At 36.8% G+C, this 23,134-nt stretch overlaps 1 protein-coding gene across 2 annotated transcripts; it reads right to left on the bottom strand.

The window, feature by feature from the left end:
• Window positions 1-1,424: 1,424 nt before the first annotated feature.
• LOC129003204 (PAN2-PAN3 deadenylation complex catalytic subunit PAN2) lies at window positions 1,425-23,134 on the bottom strand. 2 transcript variants are annotated; one of them, XM_054431486.1, is made up of 21 exons: window positions 22,794-23,134; window positions 21,860-22,074; window positions 20,437-20,606; window positions 19,609-19,729; window positions 18,499-18,695; window positions 17,421-17,522; window positions 16,628-16,733; window positions 16,026-16,312; window positions 15,363-15,459; window positions 14,497-14,709; window positions 12,940-13,179; window positions 12,047-12,212; window positions 10,686-10,850; window positions 7,400-7,572; window positions 7,117-7,258; window positions 5,708-5,856; window positions 5,108-5,486; window positions 4,234-4,363; window positions 2,686-2,907; window positions 2,062-2,171; window positions 1,425-1,667 (listed from the first exon to the last, which is right to left on the bottom strand). In XM_054431486.1, exons 1-21 carry the CDS (start codon window positions 22,846-22,848, stop codon window positions 1,501-1,503), a joined length of 3,606 nt encoding a protein of 1,201 aa, XP_054287461.1. In that variant the 5' UTR covers window positions 22,849-23,134; the 3' UTR covers window positions 1,425-1,500. The 2 variants fall into 2 exon arrangements, with proteins under 2 accessions (XP_054287461.1, XP_054287462.1); XM_054431487.1 differs by having other exon boundaries at window positions 7,400-7,569.

Genomic DNA, 23,134 nt, shown 5'->3' with positions numbered 1-23,134 from the left:
TACGTGGTGATAACAGGCACTATTTGCTGACATGTACAGCAAACGCCTCAGTACTGTTCCTCATAGCTATAACATTGTTATTCTGCCAAATGTGGTAGCGTTTGTTGTGCCACCACACCCACTGGCTAAAAACCGTGAAGGAGTCGATCCAAGGTCAAATGAGACAAGATACATTTTAGAGAGTTTATAAAACAAACTCGTTACAATATTGTATTAACAATAATACATTAATAAATCTTATTTGTCTTATATTTAAAATAGGTGCTGAAATTTTTGTTTTAGTATTTTTTTTATGTTTTAGATTGTTTCAGATTATATTTTTGAAATAAATAACCCACTAAGTTAAAAGTTTCTTGGTTAAAATATATTAGTATCTAGATTCATTATATTGATCCTGAATTATACTTTAATCGCATAGTAAATAAACTTTAATTGTAGGTTTTAATGGGAAAATGTTAACTTTAAATTGATTTCCCTGGAATTTTACTGCTTAAAACTAAGGAAAGGAAAGAGTGTTAGTAAATAACCAATGTGAACACAGCTGTAAACATGAACTGTTTTGTTAGCAAACATATTGTTGCTCAATTAACAGTTATTATGGTTGGAATTACCTCTTCAAAGAATATTTCTTTTGTCTAACACATCTTTACTGGTCTTTTTTTTCCCTCCGAGTTTATTTTTAACATTTTGTTGACTTACAAAATACCATATATATGTAAATAAGGGTTTTCTTTTATATTTCTCAAAATATTTTTGTTAAATGTTATAAGGCCTAACATTCTTCGGCAAGATTAGGTCACCTCCGTAAAAAAATACCCAAAAGTCATGGATGTTTCATAAACGTTAAAATGCCAAAAAGGTTTTTGACCAAAGTTTGGGTCAATTTTAAGATAGGTAACAATTATTTTTAGATAATTAGTTTGGGTTCCAGTTTTATGCTCACATAGTTTATTATTATGCTGAGAAAAGTCGGTAGCTTTTTGATGGTTTAAAACTGAACTCAGCTGTCCTTAATCGTTGGGTTTATAAATGATCCTGGCTAATGAAACAGCTGATCTTGGTCAGAAGCGAAGCTACACAGATCATCTCACTCTGGACTCTACTACGCTCGCCTTGCATTCATAAAGCTTAAAATATGCACCTAGGAGCTTATTGCTGTCATAAAGGAGAAAATACAATGCTAAGAGTTCAAATTCGGATGTAAGAAGAATAGTCCAGAAACTCTTATTTCCACGATTCAACAGCACAATGATATACTTACTAAATATATCCAAACTTTTAAAATTTGTTTACCCACATAGAGTCAAATTTAATCTTCATCTTTAAATTAAAGACATATAATTTAATTCCACTCCCCCCCCCTTCCCCTATTAAAAGTAATGATTCTAAACATTTAAAAAAATCTTAATATCTACGCTTTTATAAAAAAAAAATTAAATACCATTTCAGCACGGGTTTAATTCAGCACCTGCATTGCTCCTATCACATTTGTTCCTAGTCCTAATCCTCAGGTACCCTCCATTGGGACGAGATGCCTTGTTTGTACATATCCTCCAAAGTTTGCCGTACAACGTTCTTCGCCTCAAGTTCCTGGTATTTCTCGTACAGTTGTAACGCAGCTCTAGCATCTTCTATCGAGTCATGGGTTTCTGATTGGATCTTTTTGCCTGCCAAGTATAAAATAATAGTTAAATGAATACTTGTATAAAAAGCCGTGCCTACAAAAAAACATTGAAATTTTCGCTTTGAATTCTGAAATTAAGAAAAAACCTACACACCCAGAGTTACTGGTGTTATATTCTCAATATGTTCATTGTGTTCAACCAACCTAGAAACTGAGGAAAAGTCTGTGAACTGTACAAGAACTTAGTATGGAACTGGAAAATTTGGAATAGTCGCCAAAAGCATTAATTTTTTCAATGACAGCTGACAGCTTTAATGAAGGATAAAGGTTTGAACCAAAAATAACCATAGGGATGTAAACGTTCCCACAGTTGTGCGTTTAACTTGAAATAGAGAATTTGAGAAATATTGGATATGTCAAAAACAAGCTGTACTTACCTAGGAAATGCCACGCCAGAAATCTAAGTGACACCATGCGTTGGTGAGGAAGATGGAACAAATGTACTGTGTCCTTCACTTGGTCTTGAGGGACGATTAGGTTGATCACTCTGTAGAAAACACAAATGATTTTGTTACTAACAAGGTACACAATCACAGTCATGCGGTTACCATTTACTTTGGTATCATCCAAGCATCTTTTAAAAATAGAATGCATTTGAAAAAGAATTAGCATTTGGTATATTTTAAATCTCTTTAAATGGCTTCAACAGCTCAGCATCTAAACAATATTTGGTAAATAAAACAGTGAATTTTCCATGTTTTATTAGATTTAACAACATACCTACAGTAATTGGACATAAAGTACATAAAATTGTGTATAGAAAACTGTAAAGCATAAAAATGCATTCATATTAGTACAGTAAACAAATTTTATATACATTTGTATTGTGACATCTGATGATGCCCTAGTTCTATAGAAACGTCTCGTGAAAAATCACGCTAAGCAATTGCTGACACAAGGTAAACAGCCTATCGGTTTTACTTACTTTAGTTCCTGGGAATAGATTCTTACAATAAACATAGGTTCTAATTCAACACACACAACATCGTACATTCACATACCTAAAGTCATTGCGCAGTCCATGGCCGACAAAGACGACCCCGTTATCCACCAGGTAGCGCAGTTTGAGGTAGGTAGACTTGAGCGTAGTGAGGTGTTTGGAGCTGTAGTTAGCATCCAGATCTCCCGGCTTGATACCAGAGAACTTTGTCAGATAGTCAACCACTTGTTCTTGTGTGGAGATGTAGTCGTCTATGAATGGCACTCCTTTCTGCAGCCCTTGCCTAAGTGTGTACACTTGTTGTTAACCTCAACAATGAAATAATATATAGGAATGAAAATGCAATATAACTAATTTTGTTAGACATAGGTACAGTAGTAGACATAATCCAGTCACACAGTTCAACTTCAAGTTTTGAGAGGCAAAAATAAAAATAAAGGACCTAAACTATACACTGCTCACAAAATTTAGGCGGTTTTAGGGGAAGAAATCTATCCCCTCCACTTGACCCTACCTTTAAAACAACAGCTCAAAACCTGAGGTTAGCAAAAACGTCTATTAGCTGTACATTAAGAAGAAAAAATACCCCCGCCGCAGCAAACCTGCAGACTAAGCAAATTTCAACTTGTCTGGTTACTTTTTTACTAAAATATTTCCATAAATAAGACATATTATTCCCTATTTGAATAACATTAGATTTAACAAGTGCTTAGGTTTGCTGCTACGGGGAAGGTAAAAAGTGTTTTTTGACCATCAATAGTATAGGATGAAATAAATAAATTTGCCAAATTTTATCAATATATACCCATAAACAAGTAAACTACAACAATTTTCATTTTATCCATAAGAATAACATGGGAATTTTTAATTACACAATTTTTGAATTTTCTCCGTGACTGTTAGGCATACAACAGCGCTTCAATATATTAAATTATTTCTTTTTTTAAGCTCTACAAAACGTTTTAGAAAGAAATCGCAAAATATTTTGTTTTTAGGTTCAAAAAATGGGAAAAACCCATTTTTACCCCATAAAACCCCCCATAATCCCCCGTTCCCATGGTCCGATTATGCTGGATCGCGAACTCGTTTGAATAAACGTAGGTTTACACGTTTGTACCAAATTTCATCAAAATCGGATCATTTTTGCTCGAGTTATCGCGCTAACGGACACATATATATATATAAATATATATATATATATATGAATTTGAACGGATGGTGTTTTTGGCCTCTAGGGACCTCAAAATGAAAAATTAGATCGGTCTCGGGTCCAGGTCTTACCATGAGTACTACGGTAATAGCTTATTCCCTATATGGGAAATTCGCTAAAAGTGGGGGAACTGGCCCCCAAACCGTCTATAGTTTTTGAATAGACTATAGTGTGTGAAATATGGCAGTTTCCAGAAATAACTATATAAAAAACAAATAAAAACACAAAATAGAATTTATTTAAATAACTTCTACAACTAGTGCAACTATACCACCCTTTGCACCCTCAATCTATTACATCTACTGTAGGTATGGTGTGTTATCTAGGAATATGTTATCTAGGAATATGTTATCTAGGTATATTATGTTACAGGTATATATTATCTGGGTATATATTTACCCTCTGATGCAGGAGATACGAGCCACAGACTTGTGGGAAGGTTTTACTGTGGCTGTTTTTCCGTCACTCCTCAGTTCCGACTCTTCTTGGTTGAGTGTCACGAACTCTGCGTCCATCGCCACTAAATCACCTGCAAACACAAGCATTCAGATTATAATGTAAAATGTTGTTCGCTCATCATTGAAATGTAAGAGTTCTTGAGTGTGTTAGTGTTAGAATGATTATGATTTTAGAATGTCAATAATATTATTTATTAGTACACAAACCAGATTGCCATTATTTGGCATTTAGTTTTTCAGGTTTAAAACTTCCAGGTAAAAACCTGTCCTTTATAAAAATAACTTACTACCAACGTTTAAAGATGTTTAAAGCCTGCAAATTAACTCCAATCCAAAAAGGAAAAATGTATAAAAACATTTTACTATGAATGTTACAAGTCAAAAAACCAGCAAAATATAACAAACTACCAAATGTGTACTGTTATTTTCTCTAAATGCATACTATTAAGTGGTGGCACATCTGTGACTTATTTGTGATCATCTTCAGCATGCCAACATCGGAGACGATTTCCCAATATCCGAGTCATATCCAGGATGATTTCCCGTGATTTTTACCATTCCAGCAACAGACGTGATAATTTTTTGCCAATGGTACGAAAAGAGAACAATTGGCGACTATTGGTGGATTAGATTTTCAAAGTAATTGGTCAAAATATAAATTTCCTGGTCCCATTCACGGACAATTAACAAATTTATCCTTGGTCATCAAAATTTCCTACAATTCTTGCTTACCATCTAGACTTGTTTGACATTCTGTAAAACCAGTTATGTTTAAAAACCCACCGAGTCTACACTATGAAGGACATTTCACTCACCAGGCCCAGGAGCCTCCTCAGTGGTGAGGGGTGTGAATGTAATGCCTCTGCCCGACGTCGCCAGACAAGTCTCAGCGGCCAAGATGTCCACAGGCAGGTCCAGCCTAGGTGACGGCAGAACCTGAGGCGTCACCACGTGATTGGTCCAGTACAACACACACGGCACCTTCCAGTCCAGCGAGAACCACACCACCTCTTGGCTGTTGACCGGCGTGATGCTGAAGTCGTTGAACACGTACCACTGACTGTTGCTGGACCCGGCAGCCCGCTGGTGGTAGCCTGGTCCTACGTTGATCAGACCCACCAGGTTCTTGCGCTCCTCGTGTACGTAGCACACCACAGCGCACAGGTCGTACACTTCCGTCTGTACGTACGTCTCCTGCAAGCATACAAGTATAGCAAAGATGGGAGCATAAAAGGACTACACAGTATAACTTTTAACATAGATTCCAAAGTTGTGAAGTAAAAACGCAGAATATTTCTTTAATTGTAACTGTAACTTAACAAGAAATGGAGAAATATGAGAAAAACAACTTAATATTCTGATTCTGTTAAGAGCCTTTATAAGTAGCAATATTACCATAAAGTGTGCATAACTACCTTGTCAGTGGCTACGATGTCATCAGGTCTATCCAGCTTGGTGATGTTGACTTGTCCATTAGCTCTCAGGTCCACCTGTATATGCTGAGGTAGCCAGGAGTGTGACTGATACAGATGACTAGGGCTGGGAGACCCTCCACTACCACCACCTACGGTACAATAAAATAATCATCAGACTTGTCAGTGACACTTCCTGTCAACTACAGTACAATACAACATTGTCGGACTTGTCAGTGACACTTCCTCTCAACTGCAGTACAATACAACATTGTCGGACTTGTCAGTGACACTTCCTCTCAACTGCAGTACAATACAACATTGTCGGACTTGTCAGTGACACTTCCTCTCAACTGCAGTACAATACAACATTGTCGGACTTGTCAGTGACACTTCCTCTCAACTGCAGTACAATACAACATTGTCGGACTTGTCAGTGACACTTCCTCTCAACTGCAGTACAATACAACATTGTCGGACTTGTCAGTGACACTTCCTCTCAACTGCAGTACAATACAACATTGTCGGACTTGTCAGTGACACTTCCTCTCAACTGCAGTACAATACAACATTGTCGGACTTGTCAGTGACACTTCCTCTCAACTGCAGTATAATACAACATTGTCGGACTTGTCAGTGACACTTCCTCTCAACTGCAGTATAATACAACATTGTCGGACTTGTCAGTGACACTTCCTCTCAACTGCAGTATAATACAACATTGTCGGACTTGTCAGTGACACTTCCTCTCAACTGCAGTATAATACAACATTGTCGGACTTGTCAGTGACACTTCCTCTCAACTGCAGTATAATACAACATTGTCGGACTTGTCAGTGACACTTCCTCTCAACTGCAGTATAATACAACATTGTCGGACTTGTCAGTGACACTTCCTCTCAACTGCAGTATAATACAACATTGTCGGACTTGTCAGTGACACTTCCTCTCAACTGCAGTATAATACAACATTGTCGGACTTGTCAGTGACACTTCCTCTCAACTGCAGTATAATACAACATTGTCGGACTTGTCAGTGACACTTCCTCTCAACTACAGTACAATAAAACATAAGTAGACTTGTCTTTACTAACCTGATACGATGATACAGTACCACCAATATAAGTAAGGTTAGTTTGTTTGGGAATTAGTTAGATTGTTATGGATTAGGTTGGATTGGGTTGGTCTTTGTTTCAACTAGACAGTACTATGTTAGGTGAGGTAGAATTTGGATATGCTTTTTCGATTAGGATGTGTTTCCTGAAAGGTTTAGGTTTTCGTTTTCTTAGGTTAGGTTCTAAGGCTACATTAAGTTAAGTAGGGTTGGTTAGATTAGGGTATCTTTTTAAACAAGCTAACCTTATTCCTATTGTATATTCTATTTCAAATGCACAAACAAACATGCACTTCACCTGTCCGGTCAGGATGTTTGAAGCGACAGCCAGGTCTTGTGCAGGCTGTACCGTAGCGACAAGGCTTGCCTGCAGGACTGCCTCCCACGTCCACTGCGTTCTTCACCAGAATGTCCATCTGTGTCTGCCAGAAGTTCTTCTCCTGCACAAATAAGAAAAGTTGATATTTTTGATTTGGAGAAAATAAGGTTTTAGAAGATATGAGTTGATCAGAAAATTTTAAACATAACTAAGATCTTAAAACACGATAAGAAAAACAATTAATCTATCTTACAGCAGTTACCTGATTGTTATCCATGCCACAGTTGACGGTGAGCAGAGAAGGAAGTGACTTAATCCTTCGGGACTGTTCCGTCGGCTGGAACCTCTCACATTGGTCACACCAGGCTGGCGTCGTCTGCTGAGGACACAGACTCTGACTGAGCACCTCACAGAACTGCACAGGCTTACAGGCTTCTGTCACAGAGGTCATAAACAATCTCAGTTAGAACATCAGTAAAGAATCTGCAAGTGTATTTACCAGGGGTCAGGCCTGGCTGACAGTTGGCCAGAAAGATCTGTTTAGGCCAGAAATAGCTTTTGGGCCACATCAGAGGTTTGATTTATGAACCAAGTGTTGTTATTGTTAATGCAATCACAGAAAGATTCTGTCTAGATTGTGCAGTCGAAAATTCACAATTTGGCCAAGATTGTGGGAGATGATGTCTCCGTGACTGTGGAAGATGTTCACGATATAATCTCGTTCAGAAGAGAGAGTAAAGGCCTACTATATTCTACAAAACATGTACTATAACAATTCTAATTTTTTTATGAATTCTTTCCTAAGCAACTAAATGTTGGCCCGGCCCGATTTAGACCCCACCTAAAGGTGCATTGTCCCTGAAGCGACTCTTGCGATAGTAGCTGAGCGACAGTAGCTCAGCGATAGTAGCTCAGCGATAGTAGCTAACCATGTCATTGTCCCTGAAGCGATTGTTCTAGAGCGATTCTGTATATTAGTTTGCTGACTTTCGAGTGAATTGGTGTTATGAGTGCCATGACACATCCTAATTTTAAAACGTTTTTATTAGCTCGCTTTCTTGTCCGGTACAAACTTTGCAATAAATTTTAAACTAACTTCCCGACGAGCTAGAGAAATGAAACTAGAGAACACAGCTCACAAATGGATGACAATGTAATACGATATCATTTAATTTTCATATTTTCCTTTGGCTAAGCCCCATGGGCTTCCAAATTTTCCATGTTTACATTTTGAAGTCAGCCGTAAATACCTAAATTTGACAGGTCGAAAAGCTTGGGTAGAGGTACAGGTTCTGCTCCCGATAGATTCTAAATATAAAATAAGCAGTTCAAAGGAAATGTAAAACATATGACTACAGATAATAAGGGTTTGGTATGTATTAACAGGCCAGTATTCTCGGACCATTGCTTTTTATCGTGTATATTAATGATCTATCAGCACATCTTCATTCAGCTAAATCAATATTCTATGCGGATGACACAACCTTACTGTTTGGAGGTCCATGTTCCAATTTGCAATCTCGAGTTGAAGAGTCAGTTAGTTCACTTTTAAGTTGGTTATCGTTGAACAATCTTAGACTAAACTCCGATAAGTCCGTTTTCATGCAATTCCTAACTCTCAATAAGATCCCTGAATCCGTCTCGTTGAATAAGTTCGAGATAGAAGAGTGCTCTGTTGTGAAATTTTTAGGTCTAACTGTGGATAGAATGTTGTCATGGTCCAATCATGTATCACAGCTTTGTTGCAAGTTGAACCGCATCTGCCATGCACTTAGGACGTTGCAACCTCTTCTTGACTGGGAAATGTTAGTTGCAGTCTACTATGGTTGTTTTTTCTCAGTCATGACTTATGGTATTGAAGTCTGGGGTGGTTCTTCCCATGGTGATAAGGTCTTTACCGTACAAAAAAGGGCAGTGCGTATCCTCAATTAATTGCTTACTCCATTCATGCAGAGGAGTCTTCCGGGAGAACAACATTTTAACTCTGCCTTCTATGTTCATATACAGAGCAATAATGTCTGCAGTAAATCATCTGAAGGATATTCCATCGGTTGGTCAATGTCATAGATACCCCACTAGGCATGGAGGAGATCTTCGTACTCCATGTCATCGTCTGACCCTTTCTGAAAGGAATGCAAATTTTTCGGGCCCATTTTTCATTAATAGGCTTCCTGAAGAAGTAAAGCAGCGCAGTTCAAGGTTGGGTTCTAATGGTTTTGGGAAACTACTGAAAAATTATTTGGTGGAAGGTGAGTTTTACAGTACCGAAGAATTCCTGTCTGCCTGATCTCATTCAACATGGCATTTTTATTTGACTTATTTGTTTAAATCTTTAGAATAAAATAGATTTAACTAATTATTTTTCGTTTTGATTTAAATGGTGCTAGACCATGTAATGTATTTGACGATTGAGATGTACATTGTATAATTTGTACCAAATTCATGAATAAAATATGTCTATGTCTATGTCTATATAAAATAGATTTAACATATTTACACATTAAAGACTAAGAAGAAAATAAATTATAAATATAAAAAAAATTTTAATGCCACGTTTTTAAACGCACTAAAAAGTAAAAATAATTTATAAATATGTGGAGGGAATAAATACTAAAAAGATTTAAAACGAAAAACGTGGGGTGCATGCAATAGATAATAATAAGTTCAATAGGTAAAGATAATTGTAAATCAGCATGCACTCCACGTTTTTTTTTAATCCTTCAAGTATTTATTCTCCCCACATATTTATAAATTATTTTTTTTTACTTTATAGTGCGTTTAAAAACGTTGCATTTTTAAAAAGTATTTTCATTTTATAATTTATAATACGACCAAAACAAGTCTATACACAACACAAATCGCTCAGCGACTGCGACTCTGACTCCCCTCAGAGCAGACCCGCTACAGTCGCTGTGTTCAGCCGCCAGCCGCTCCAGTCGCAGTCGCGTCAAGGACAATGTTCCCATTTGAAACAACGCTAACCAGTGCTCAGCTACTATCGCTAAGCTACTATCGCTCAGCTACTATCGCAAGAGTCGCTTCAGGGACAATGCACCTTAAAGCCATACCCAAGGTCAATATTATTTTGGTCTTATAACCTGAAGTAAAAAATCTGGCCAGTAATCCCTAGTAAACACAAAATAAGTTTAATGGCTAAAAAGGTAATTTACTTTTTATCCATGCATGTTTAGTATTCATCTCAATGTAAACCTCTTAGATAATTAATTATTACATACAACACTTTGAGTGTTTGTATTGTTTTATCTAGATCGCAAAATAAAAAGAATAAACTTTAAAGTATGACTATTAAAATGAGTTGCAATCCTACTAACTGTATTTTGTATGGTATCCAAGGCAAACTCATTATTAGCTACAAGTTAATATAGTTAACAACCATAAAGGGATTGTCAAAAATCTATTTTCAAGATCTTGACAAAATCCAGATTTAACAAATTTTTAGTACACAAAAAAGCAAAGCAGTTTCCGCTAATCATAAAACAAATGTTATTCTTATATTTCCTATCTATTCGTCCTATGTAGGTACTGACCATTGTCCGGGTAGATGAGGTTGCAGACCAGCAGACTGGACTCTTTGCTAACCTCTCTCTGACACTTGAGACATCTGTGTACGTGTATCTGCTTGGTGCCGAACATCCGACTGATCTCCGTCTCCTCCTCTTTGCTCTCTATGTTGGAACTCACTGGAGCCTCGTCTAAACACATACGAGTCTTATTAGTGACTACCAACATTATGCAAAATACTTTCTACTTTCAGTGCTTGATTTGTGCAAAAGGTAGGTCCTAAATCCTACTTATGAACTAACCTCTCCATTCTATGTTCGTCCTCTGATTACCTCGCCTCTGTATACAACCGCGCAGTAGTAAAAAATCTGAAAAACCCTTTTTTTTCAGCATACTGCCTCAAATCAAACCCCTTACTCATCCTTCTGCATAATAAAACAAAATATTTACTTGAATAAAAAAACTTAAATTTTATCCCACTTGAACATCATGAAATATTCTGTTTTATCCCCATTGAACTTTATTGAAAATCCCGTTCTATCTCTAGTATCTTATAGTGTAATGTAGGCCTACGTAATATGTAGGCGTGGAAGCCTAAACTCCAGTTTTATCCTGCATACAGTTTTAATATTGCATGGCCTAAAAGTTTTCAAAAATTATATTGCCTATGGAAAAACTACCTTAACTGCAACTATCAATTATCAATCAACTAAAAGCACCTAACATTAGGCATAATAGAACTTTGTGTCATGCCTACCTACTGTATAATTCAACGTGACTATTTTGTAATGTGTGTCACTATATTTATAAAAATTCCTAAAAATCAATAATCATTTACCATTGAATTGATAACAGATCAATTGGTCCAAAATGATTACCAGCAAACTAGTTTTCAATCAAATTAAGATGCAATCTCATAATATATTTCTTTTTCTTTTTCATGACATTAATAGAATATTGACATTAATTTCAACTACTGTAATATGTTAAGTTACTTACTATTTTGGCCCAAAACTCACTCTCACTTTTTTTTAAACACTTTTCAAAAACCTTATATTTATTCTTCAAGAAGAACTGCTAATATTGGTTTCAATAAGTTTTAAAATACAAACATACCTAACTAATATTTTACTATTTTTTTTGTTTTTAGTTTTTTTGCTATCCATTATCAGAAACATGACAAATGAAAAAATGTGGCATGTATAATGAAAAGAAAAATAATAAAATATTGGCAAAGTTTTCATTTAAAACTTATATTGATGTTGATTGTTTTTTTAAAGATTTTTGAGAAAGCCAAGTAAACCGCTTAGGGGCTTTAGGAGACGGAAAACTCAGCTTTACAGTTTATGTAAAATTCCATTAAGAGTTAATTGATTGCAACTCTTACCACTATTTTCCATTCTAGCTTTCCTCTTCTGTCTTTGTATGTCGATAGAAGGAAAGTCAGTGTCCTTGTAGACAAACGGAGGTGCCTTCGGGTTTTCTTTGCTTCTACGTTTACTCTCCTCCAACAACTCGAAATGAATTTGGTGCAGGATGAATCTGTTCCAATTCTACAGAAACAAAAACATCACCAATAATTTAATTACTCCCCTTTAGTGGCCGTGATAAAAATGTAAAAATTTTTTCCAGAGTTTGGAAGAACAACCATTTAAAAAATCTGTTTCTTGATTAATAATTGTACAGGGCGAACTGTGACCCTAAGCACATCAGTCATATTATGGGCTTTTTGTAAACTGTTTTGTACTACAATACAGCTCGTGACACCTAAGCTGGCACTTGGCCAAGCGCGGGCAGTGTAGACGGGAGGAGGGTGGAGGTAGGGAAAAGACCGGACTGCAAACATTTCCGCTGCCTCACAGGGTTGACTCCCCTTGTATTAGGGACTTGAGCGCCTTCATATGGGTCGCATGGACAATTGATGTAACCCGCATGACATGGCATAATGTTTTTGAAATAGGCACTATTAGCGATTGGCCAAGTGCCAGCTTAGATGTCACGAGCTGTACCTGTTAAACCTTGTGTACCTGATAAACTATGCATCCTGCCAAGATGTCTACCATAAGCAACTGTTAGCCCTTCACAATTGTTCAAATTGCTTTCCCTTACTTCAGTTAAACCAGTCAAAAAGATGGTCTGCAGTAGTGATGATCAGAAGCAGCAATTTTGAAAGCCAAAACAGAAACTTTTCTAAGGTTTTGGTGGTTTTGAGATTTGAGATTTTACAGACCACTACTTCAAATTGTTCAGGCGGTTCCTGTTATATTTTTATACACTCACCTGTATCAGAGCTATGAGGTTGGTCTTCTTGTTGCTAGCGTGGTCTGGCAGGATGAGGCCCAGCGCGGCAGCCTCGTGAGCGTTGCGCAGAGCTCGCAGGAAATTACCCGCATGACACGGCGTCCCTCGGCTCACGTCCAACATGCGGAACAGGAACCCCAACTCACAACTGAGGCAGAACTCCGAGTGACACAAGTGGGAGAGAATCACATGTCTCAGTGGCTCCAGGAAGTATAGAACCTGTGAACATGATACAGTCAGACACAACAGTTGAATAGTAATCGTTCAACCAGATGGTTTAGAAAGTTACTGGTTTGAACCTGATTTGAGGTACTAAATTTTAAGGGGGAATGTACCCATGGGTAAACAAAAACTAGGACATACTCGTTTACATCTAGAATAGCCAACAACTAAATCTATGTGTAACACTATGTGCAAAGAAACGTAGACCTGGACTCAAACCCAATAACGTACAAACACACACTCACTTGATAGGCAATTTATTTAGCCTATAAGTAAACTCCAAGACATCAAATCAAACCAACCGGATAACCCTTCACATTAACAGGATCAACACTATTTTACAGGGCAAAATGTTTAACATCGACGCTGACATAACCCCAAAACTCGACCCCGATGTAACGCCCAAACTATTACACTAGTGTTTTGGCTATGACAGCTGCATCAACAAATTAAAACAGCTGTTAGCTAGTACCTTTAATTCGCCGCAAGGAGCGTGAGCCATTATTTAAAACCTTTTTAAAACTGTAGACCAGCTTTCGTATTGATGACTGAATTTTATCGGCTCCTTATGAGCACTCCAGGGAAGCCATTAGAATGTGGCTGGTTCTAGGGGTTTGTTGAATACAATTTGACTCCCCCCCCTAGAATTTACATTGTGCAAAGAAAAATCAATCTTTATCTAAACTGTTTGAGACTGAGCCCAGCTATCTTTGATGAAGCTAGCTTTTGTTTTAACCTGTTAGCTTGGACCTACAGAACACAGAACTGTTGCATTACAAGTCTGCAGCCAGAGCATAGTTTGACTACAACTACAACAGATATGTAACATGCGCCTGAGCTTGCTTTCCACGGATTGCAACAAGGATACCAATCATAAGTTTAGTGTGTAGTGCCGCAATATAACCATTGTATACAGTAAATATAACAACATGCCAGATCCCCTGAAAACGTCGCACTCTATGGCTAAATATCGTGGTATAAAATAGGAACACCTGTGATAACAAAGCTTTACAAAAAGAACTCAAAAACATTTAAACATTATGTTAGACAATTTAAATCAAATCATCTCTTTTCCATAGACACAAATTGTATAGAGAAAAATACCATAGTGTATAGGCTGTGTCAACAATATAATACAACTTAAGACTAAACTGAGTCATATCTGACCAACAGATTCCAGGCCGTTTATTTCCAAGATTCACTGTCAGAGCTTAAACACACTCCTGTGGAGAGCCGCAAGGGTTCATTTTAGGCCCCATACTCTTTATTATTCATCCCATATATCTATTCATTACTACACAATCCCTGACTAACCTGTATCATAGCATTGCAGTAAGAGTTGGGCAGCGTAGCCTCTAGTCCACTAAACACAGTCTTGTTGTACTGTTCCATCTCAAGGTCGTCAGATTTGGAGTACCTCAGGTCCAGTTTACGGTAGCGCTTGGGTATAGCCGCAAACACCGGACTGTTCTCCTCATTCTTTGTGTGGTCTTTGGTTGTAATTCCATTCTTACTGTTGTACGGCACCTGTAGAGTATCATTGTTTTAGCAGTCTCCAGATGAAACAATAAACAATGTAAATGGTGAAAATGCTTTGTTTGAATTTAATTTTGGTGATGGCGAGTTTAGATTATCGCAACCATTCGTGGGAAATGTGTATAATAATCTGTTGGATAATGGTAAAATGAGGTTTCTAAACACAGTAGTGTGTGTCTTAGAATGATAAGCTAGAATAGCTGGTATGAGATAAATACAATTGATTTCTACTCTCTGAATAGGCTAAGTCCTTTATTCTAACAAAATACCAGTTTTGTGTTGTGTGGCCTTTTATTGTGCATCTATTGACCTATGGACTCTTTAATTTTTACTGGTAATAGTGGTAAGTTAGTTGAACTTTATCAGTTAAAAGAAATCCTAATCAGTCACTTGGCTTACCTCCAACATTTACCTCAATCATTCACTCAACCACATATAAAATTTGTATAGCCTTTTGTAGTTTTAACTAAATTTTGCTGCTTGAAACCATTTAGTGGAAAGACATTGATGTAGTTTAGTTCTAAACTGATTATTACCAGTGACTAACAAAAATAAAAATAAGTTTAGGACCGTAGCAGTTAATTTAAAAATTGAAGCAAACTTGTTTAAACAACTATTTTGATAAACTACTTAAAAAAACTAACCTGATTTCGCAACTTGGTGTTGGGGTTTGGAGCATAACCGATTGTGCCTTGCATCTTCATTGTCCTCAGTATTTCTGGATCAATAGGAGGCGTGGGGCTGGAAACAATAAGAAAAGCAAAATGTAAGTCTATCCTCACCATCAATGTTAGATTACTTAAAAACTTATTCTATCGAGCACCACAACCTTTTAAAGCTGTGTTCAAACAAAGTCATTTTATGGGCAGGCTACCAACCACAAATAATGATACTTTAAATACACTAGAGGCAGATAAACTGCATGGTTTACTGGTGTCGTGTAAAGGTGACTTTACAGTATGACTAGACCCAGCTTGTTAATTAGGCTTTTAAATTATCTGGCATATGAAACAGCTGGCCCTAGTCAGTAACAAAGCTACACAGATCATCTCACTCCATTCTACACTCACCCTTCATTCATATTCAGTTTAAATACGTACCAAAGTGTGTGCCGCTAGAATTTAAGTTTTAACTATCATTCTATTAGCTCTATCAGCAAAGTACTACCCTACGTTTCCCTCCTTCCTAGACTTGGTATATGAGCTACAACTCTTCAGATATGTTTCAAAACTACTTTTTACGCTAGACTTGACTGCTTCAACAAATTCGCATAACAAATCAGTATGAATATAATAATTATCACTCACCGATAGACATTCTTGAGGAACTCTTTAGGCCAATCCGACAGAGTGGTAGTGGGAGGATTGGTATAAATGAGGGGAATAGAGGACAAGATAGCCAGTGAGTCAGTGATGCTTATATAATCTACAGGCTCTATGGGGTCGGCAAACTCTGTCGGCTGTGAGAAGTTGTTGAAGACGGAAGTGTTCTGAGACGAGAACAGGTGGATACTTCCCCCAGAGTCTCCTATAGCTAGGGCTTGGCAGGACGTGGACACATCCAGGGAGAGAGACAGGGAATTTCCACTGTTAACCTGTAAGTTGATGTCTGATTAAAAGAACTACAACTAACTAATGTGGTAAAAATGGAACTAGTAAAATATTTACAGAACGTCAATAATTCGGACTGTCAATAACCCATGTTTTTTTTTCTAGCAAGAAATAAAATTTCTTACAGCCTTTGCGTCAACTAAGCTCTTTACTTTAGAGTGGGGGATAGGAGTATGGTGCGTAGCAAGGAAAAAGGAGTGGTTGTCTGTAGACTCCAGATTTTGAATACCTGACTTGCTAAATGAAAATGTAGCATTCCTCAAACATAAATTCAATGGTGTTCTACTGTATTCCATTACCTGGTAGACAGTGAGGTCAGGTTCAGACAGAGGTACAGTATCAACCAGCTGAAGCTGTCCAATGGCTGAGACGACAGCAATGCGTGAGGTGAATGAAGGCATAAACCTGTCAACAGATAATCATAAACTTTATAACATTCTTAAAAACATTTCACATTAAAATGTACTTTGCACTTTTTATGTTAAAATTTTTTTTATGAATATCTTTAATCTTCATAGAACAAGACATTCCATCCCCATGTAAATATTTCTCGCCAGTTTTTAAGTTAAAATGGTGGTAGTTGAAGTGAGCCGACCGATTACACTTTTAAAATTACTAATTTCTGTAGAATATTCAGACTTTTAACTAAGTCAAACTGTTCATACAATCAACTGTAAGCTATAGCATATTTTGTGTTGCATGAATGATCTCGGTAACAAAAAATAAGGTAGAAAATAGAATTTTAGACACTAGCGTAATCTATGACTGACTCGCAGAACTATGGCCTTGGCGACAGTTGGTCCATAAAGATGGGATGTCTACTACAGAATCTAAGTCAACACTTCAACTTTTAATATGTTAATTTTTTCAAGGTTTCAAACATTTCCCTAACAATTACTAGATGTTCTCTACTACAAAACACTCTGCTTCTGCTAAGTGTCAAACAACTACAATATTTTAAAATGGTTTGAATACCTGGGTAAATACTTTAGGTTAATATCCAAGGATTACTTTACGCAGGTATTTAAACAAATTTAAATCAAACAGTGATCAAAAGACTACACAACTCTCTGAAAACTATGATATTCCTACCTCAACAACAGTGGATCCAACAGTAGGGGGATTGGGTTGACGGCTCGCATCATTCGGAAGTCATAAACCATCAGGAACCTGTCCACCACCAGTCCGCTTTGTCTGGGAACATTATATTCGTTAGTTGATTGATAACAGTAGGTAGATTAATTTAATTTACATAATCAGGCAGTATATCTACAACACCCATGATACATCTAGGATGTATTTCCCCCTTAAGTAAAAAAGTTCATTAAATTTTATGGATGACTTTTAGATCTGTTTGAATAAATTTATACATGAAAGCTCTTCCTAAAGGCGGACTTCATGGGGAGGGTCGCATTTATCATGCCACCCATAGGGTAGGTAAGATCTGCCCCCACCCCCCAACCAGTACTGTCCAATGAAGAACTGTCCAGGGGGGCAGGAAATAAGTCTTTCCTAGGCATTTTTCATTTTACAACATTAATATTTATAAAAAATTACTGGATATTTTCAGCTTTAGGCCATGACCTACTTGCTCATAAGGGAAATGGCCCTGTTCATGGGTTAAAAGAAAATAAACCTTACATATTGCCTTTAAAGTGATCATATAAGTTAAAGGGTTAGTAGTAGTAAGTATACAAGAGCAGATCTAAGGCATGTATGGAATTTTTCCTCATGAAAAAAAGTTTTGTAGATCAATGATTCAAACTTCACTGTTTTTAAAAGTAATCTTCCTCTGGATCTGTTTTTTAGTGTCATACAAGAGAACTGGAGCGCTGCACTGTTTATGCCTATTCTAATTTTTGTATTTCTTGGACCAATATTTCAAGACGAGTTTTGGAGAATACTGAAATAGAGAATAGTAACATGTAATGTGGCGATATGAGAAGTAGGAGAATTAGGTGGCTTGGTCATGTGAGAAGAAAAGAGGAGGATGCAACAATAAGAAGGGTGTGGAAAGGTTGACAGACCAAGATTAAGATGGTGCGACCAAGTGGCTGGAATAAGAAGAATTAGGGGATAAGTGGATATGGCAGAGAACTAAATTCAATTTGGATTAGAGTGACCACAGGAGTGAAGGTATGAAGGATGCAAATTATTGTTCAGTTCATACCTGTTAGAGAAGCCGCAGGTGACCAGCAGATTGCCGTGGATGTCAAAGTCAGACAGACTCCCAGTGTGAGCCTCCAGCGAGTGTTCCACCCGTAGAGTGTTGGGAGCCCTCAGCTCTATGCGGCCGCTGGGATCTCCGCAGCAGATGTAGCGACTGTGTTGGCGCAGTATGGCACATCCGTTCTTGCCTACGTCCAGCTGTTACATAACAAGTGCGCTTTAAATTCCAATTTTACAAATTCCATGGCCAACAATAGAGTTAAAATGTAAACATTGCTAGTTACCGCATCGCTTCCTATCATCATTTTTGTAGCACCGTTAGTTCTCTCCTTCTATTCTTAGTATTGAAATCTATAAATTCAATAACATTGTGTGTACTAAATCGTATGTGTGAAAATTGAGCTGTGAAAAATATAGGCTTGACATTATATTTTTAGTAGGACTATATGGTCATAGCTCTACAAGGTCTTCCCTCAACACTTGTAGAACTCAAGTTCAATTCACAGTCCATTTATTTTTAAGGCCTTCATAAGTGAACACAATAGCAACTATATGTCTCTTAGACTGGAGGTTAACTACAACGGGGGAATGTATATGCATTGCCTTCAATAACTCTAGAGATAGTAGTATGAGATTAATGCTGTTTTATTAAGATTTCTTTAATCGGAAAATGTTTTTTGGAAGAAAAAGCACTCGGCTTGGGAATGCATTAAGGAAGAAGAAATGGATACATAACTAACTTACCTAAGAGTTCAAGGTAGTTAAAAAGCACACAAAAACAGATAACGGCACAAAAACTTGATATTTCACCACCACAAGACACTTCTTCATAAAAAGAATTTTAATGATACAAAACTGGCAGTATCTCAACTAACCTAAACATTCTTGCCACTTAGTTCAAATAGTGCCAGTTTTGTAACTGTAATTCAACTTTTCTCCTAACAAAGCCTCTTGTGGACATCAGGTTTATTGTGTTGTGAAGTTTTGATGTGCTTTTAGCTACCTTATGTTCCAGTTACTACTTAGACTATTTTGTAGGTAAGCTAGTTGTGTACCATTCCTTCTTCTTCCTTAATGCATTAAATTGAAAAAGTAATCACTATTTCCTTACCAGGTTGACTTCTTGATAGTTGTTCAGATCAAACTCAATGAGTTTGTGAGTGTGACCTCCGAGAAGCAGAGTCTGAGGAGACAACTGCAGCAAACATTGCATCTGGACCATGTTCTCTGAGCTGGACAAACCAAAAACAATTATGAAATAGCTTCAAGGGGAAGGAGTTTTCCAAAACCGAGAAAGTTCATGATCTGCGAGAAACTATCCTATTTTGTGTATTAGACAACAAGACCTACAACGTAAGATGGTCACTAGATCATGGAATAATTAGATAGGTAAGCTATTGATTGATTGGGACCTTAGCCTCCAGGAAGAAGTCCTGGTCTAACTACAAAACTAGACACTTTACTTAAGTATGTTATGCTGGGATAAGTACTTAAAAGCTACTATGGTTTTGTTGTAGTTCAGCATACGCTACACCCTTTAAAGTATCTTATTCCCGTTATGAGTACTAAATAATATGAAAATAGGCCATACTGTATTGGTAAGAATTCATCAATTATGAACAAACAATTTTAGGTAGGCTACAATAAATAGGCCTACATTGCAACTAATTTATTGATGAGGTCTTACCATGGATCTAGTGGAAGCAAAATGGACAGTTTTTGCTTTTCAACCAAGTTACTGAATCTAAATCACATAGGTGATTGGCGGGATTTGAACCCAGGACCTTGGGGACCAAAGCCACATGCTCTACCACTGTAACACCAGCTCGCTTCTCCCTCGTAATTGACTATACACAGCTACACTAACTTAACTCAGTCATTTCATAACCAACAAGAAAATAAAAATCAAGTTTATGAATTTATGTTCATGAAACCTTACCTGTGAGTAAAAATGGGGATTCCTCTGCGCATTTGACAGCGCAATGCACTCGGCATCAACGCTAACACTCCGTTATCAAAAGTGTGTAAACATCGGACATCCTCAGTTGCATGGACTTGGAAAGAGGTGTGTTTCTGAAGTTCGGAGCTGTAGTATGAGGTAACATGGCCCTGTAAAATATGTTTTATTGATCAAGGATGCTGATTAAAATTGACTCTAGATTATTTAATTCTGTGGTTATAATTTTAGATAACCTATCACTATTATTTAGCCTAACTTAACTTAGGCAATGTTGTTAACCCATTGGGGACAGGAATTAATGCGCTGCCTACAACACGCTCTGTCGGCAATTAATTTTATCGAATTTGTAGACTTTTACTCTAATTATTATAGAAAGAAAACCTTAGGTAATAAATTTAATAATTCTTTTACCATTTTGTTTACAGTTTAAAATTTTCTACAAAAAGAGTGGTAGGCCTAGGCCTAATTGTATAGTCAAAGTGTTAAAAAAAACAAAAATTAGAAAAATAAAATAACAATTTTAAAAACTATTTTTTTTAAGTAAACTTGATTTACAAATGCCGAGATTAATCCAGACACCAAATGACACTAGGCTACTAATTATTAGTTCAATTGATTCCCTACGTAGGAAAATCACAAGTTGTATTAGGCCTACTTTTAAGTAATAACATAGAAAAAAACTTGTTTGTTTACCTTACCGCAGCTGATTTTTTGGTGATATCTGGTTTCCATGGCAACGCAACATTGTTATTCGCAAAAAAATTAGTATTACACAAAACAAGAAGCAAGATATTTATAAACATAATAACAGTAAGAAGAAACAAAAAGGTTGGGAAATTATAATAAAATAACTAAATGGCGCTGCGTAGCTGTGACACGAGCAGCACTCGTAAGTTGGCCGACGGGAATGCAGCAGCCGTACGAGGAACGCTCGTAAGTCGGCGCCAATGGGTTAGGTCTTTACCTACGACCCTTTTTGTAGCTACCCCCTATTATTCAATTCACTTCTCAGAATTGTTTTGTTATCACACTTTACAGTACAAGTTTGGACCATTGCGGTTCGAGGATTGAGAGAAAAGAATTAAGGTTGTAATACTTCGAACGTTAACTTGTCAGCTGTTAAGGGCAATCTAATGGATTATATAATGATTGAAGAGTAATTGGGGCAATGCATTGTTGCATCACAGTCATTGGCAGTGAGAGGTTATAAATGAAAACATAACCTCTCTTAGACGTTATGAGTAAGATAGTGATTGTTAGTTATTAAAAAAGCAGTCTTGAATAAAGTAGTGTACGAACTATCGTAATTAGACCTAAAGACACTTGTTCTCTTATATACGTAAAATTTTAACGATCGTTGCATAAACTACGAGGTTTTACAGAAATACAAAACAATACTAACTCCTTGATTTCCCATCCAAAGCAGCTCTTCTTGACTGTCAAAGGCGACAGCTGTAACTCCAAACTGATCCCCACCATCAGCCAATATAGTTCTTCGCTCTTGAAATTCACCATCTGCGTACTCAGGGGTAACAAAATGTTCACTTCCTGGGACGAAGCTCTCATCACTTATGTAGGCCTGACTCTCATCATAGTGTGAAACAACATCATCATACACTGAAAAAATAAAATTATTAATTACAATTTTGGAACTGAATATTAAACAATAAATATAGCTTAAAATTGATTGACTCACAAAGCTGGCCCTAGTGATCGTTGAACTTTGATATACGACACAATTGTAAGTTATCATAAATTGTTACCGTACAGTCTATAGGCTAGAAGAGTCTTGGGTTTTAGTTAAGGTATTTATAAGGAGCCTCCATTAGTTTGAAACAATACTTTGACTGTTCAATCAAACGATGTTGGAGGAGATCAAAGTTTTGCCAAACATTATTCTTATTGACTGGGAATAGAATAGTTAATTTGATCAAATTATGCTAGATTTACATGCTTAGTCATGCAACTCATGAAAAGTGGGTTGTACATTTTTACCGTTAGGGCCTAGTGTTTTTGGTTAAAGTGTGACTGTTTTATGGTTACATTTCTCATGTGTGTGTGTTATTTACTTATTGAACTCTGTTGACAACCTTCAAATGAAGTGACCAAGCTTAAGTTAGCCTACTTGACTCCTTGTCTTCCTGTACTGATAATAGTTCTGATTAAGACCCAAAACTAGTTGCAACTAGAGCAGCCAAGGATTACTAAGTGCATAGCCTATAGTTATCATACCATTTTAGATAGGGTCAAACTAAACTAGGCAACCATCTCTTTGAATATGGTAGGCTAAGTTATTAGGTTAGGTTTTTAAGAGTATAGATTATCATTTTACTTACACAAGATATCATCTCCAGTTTCATAAGTGTGTAGTCTTGAAGATCTTAAATCCATGTTTAAAAATATGACAAGGTGTTTAAAAAAACCGCCTAAACTATGTTAGGTAGGCTATAACTAATTATAAGGTTATGGTTAGGCCTAAACCTACTGCTTAAAAGTTTAAATGGCCCATTTAGAGACAGTAGATTGAAGAGCCCATATTATCCACAAGATCAATGATGTCTTAATATGATCTTGGATACAATGTTAAAATTTCACAGAAATACAAATAAACTGTGTTAATTTGCTTGTAGATTGTGGTTTGAAGTTAATGATGATCAACAAATAGTCATAAATCAAA

This window comes from Macrosteles quadrilineatus, unplaced genomic scaffold (assembly GCF_028750875.1).
Source record: "Macrosteles quadrilineatus isolate MER2022 unplaced genomic scaffold, UCM_ALF_1.0 Scaffold_9__3_contigs__length_116548681, whole genome shotgun sequence".
In the NCBI taxonomy this organism is placed as follows: domain Eukaryota; kingdom Metazoa; phylum Arthropoda; class Insecta; order Hemiptera; family Cicadellidae; genus Macrosteles; species Macrosteles quadrilineatus.
This window is presented reverse-complemented; position numbering and strand designations above follow the sequence as displayed.

Coding starts and splice junctions, on each gene's coding strand:
- LOC129003204 (XM_054431486.1), bottom strand. CDS start 22,848: ATGGATTTAAGATCTTCAAGACTACACACTTATGAAACTGGAGATGAT. Junction 16,313..16,627: donor CTGACCTCACTGTCTACCAG/GTAATGGAATAC, acceptor ATCAACTTACAG/GTTAACAGTGGAAATTCCCT. Junction 5,487..5,707: donor ACATCGTAGCCACTGACAAG/GTAGTTATGCAC, acceptor GTATGCTTGCAG/GAGACGTACGTACAGACGGA.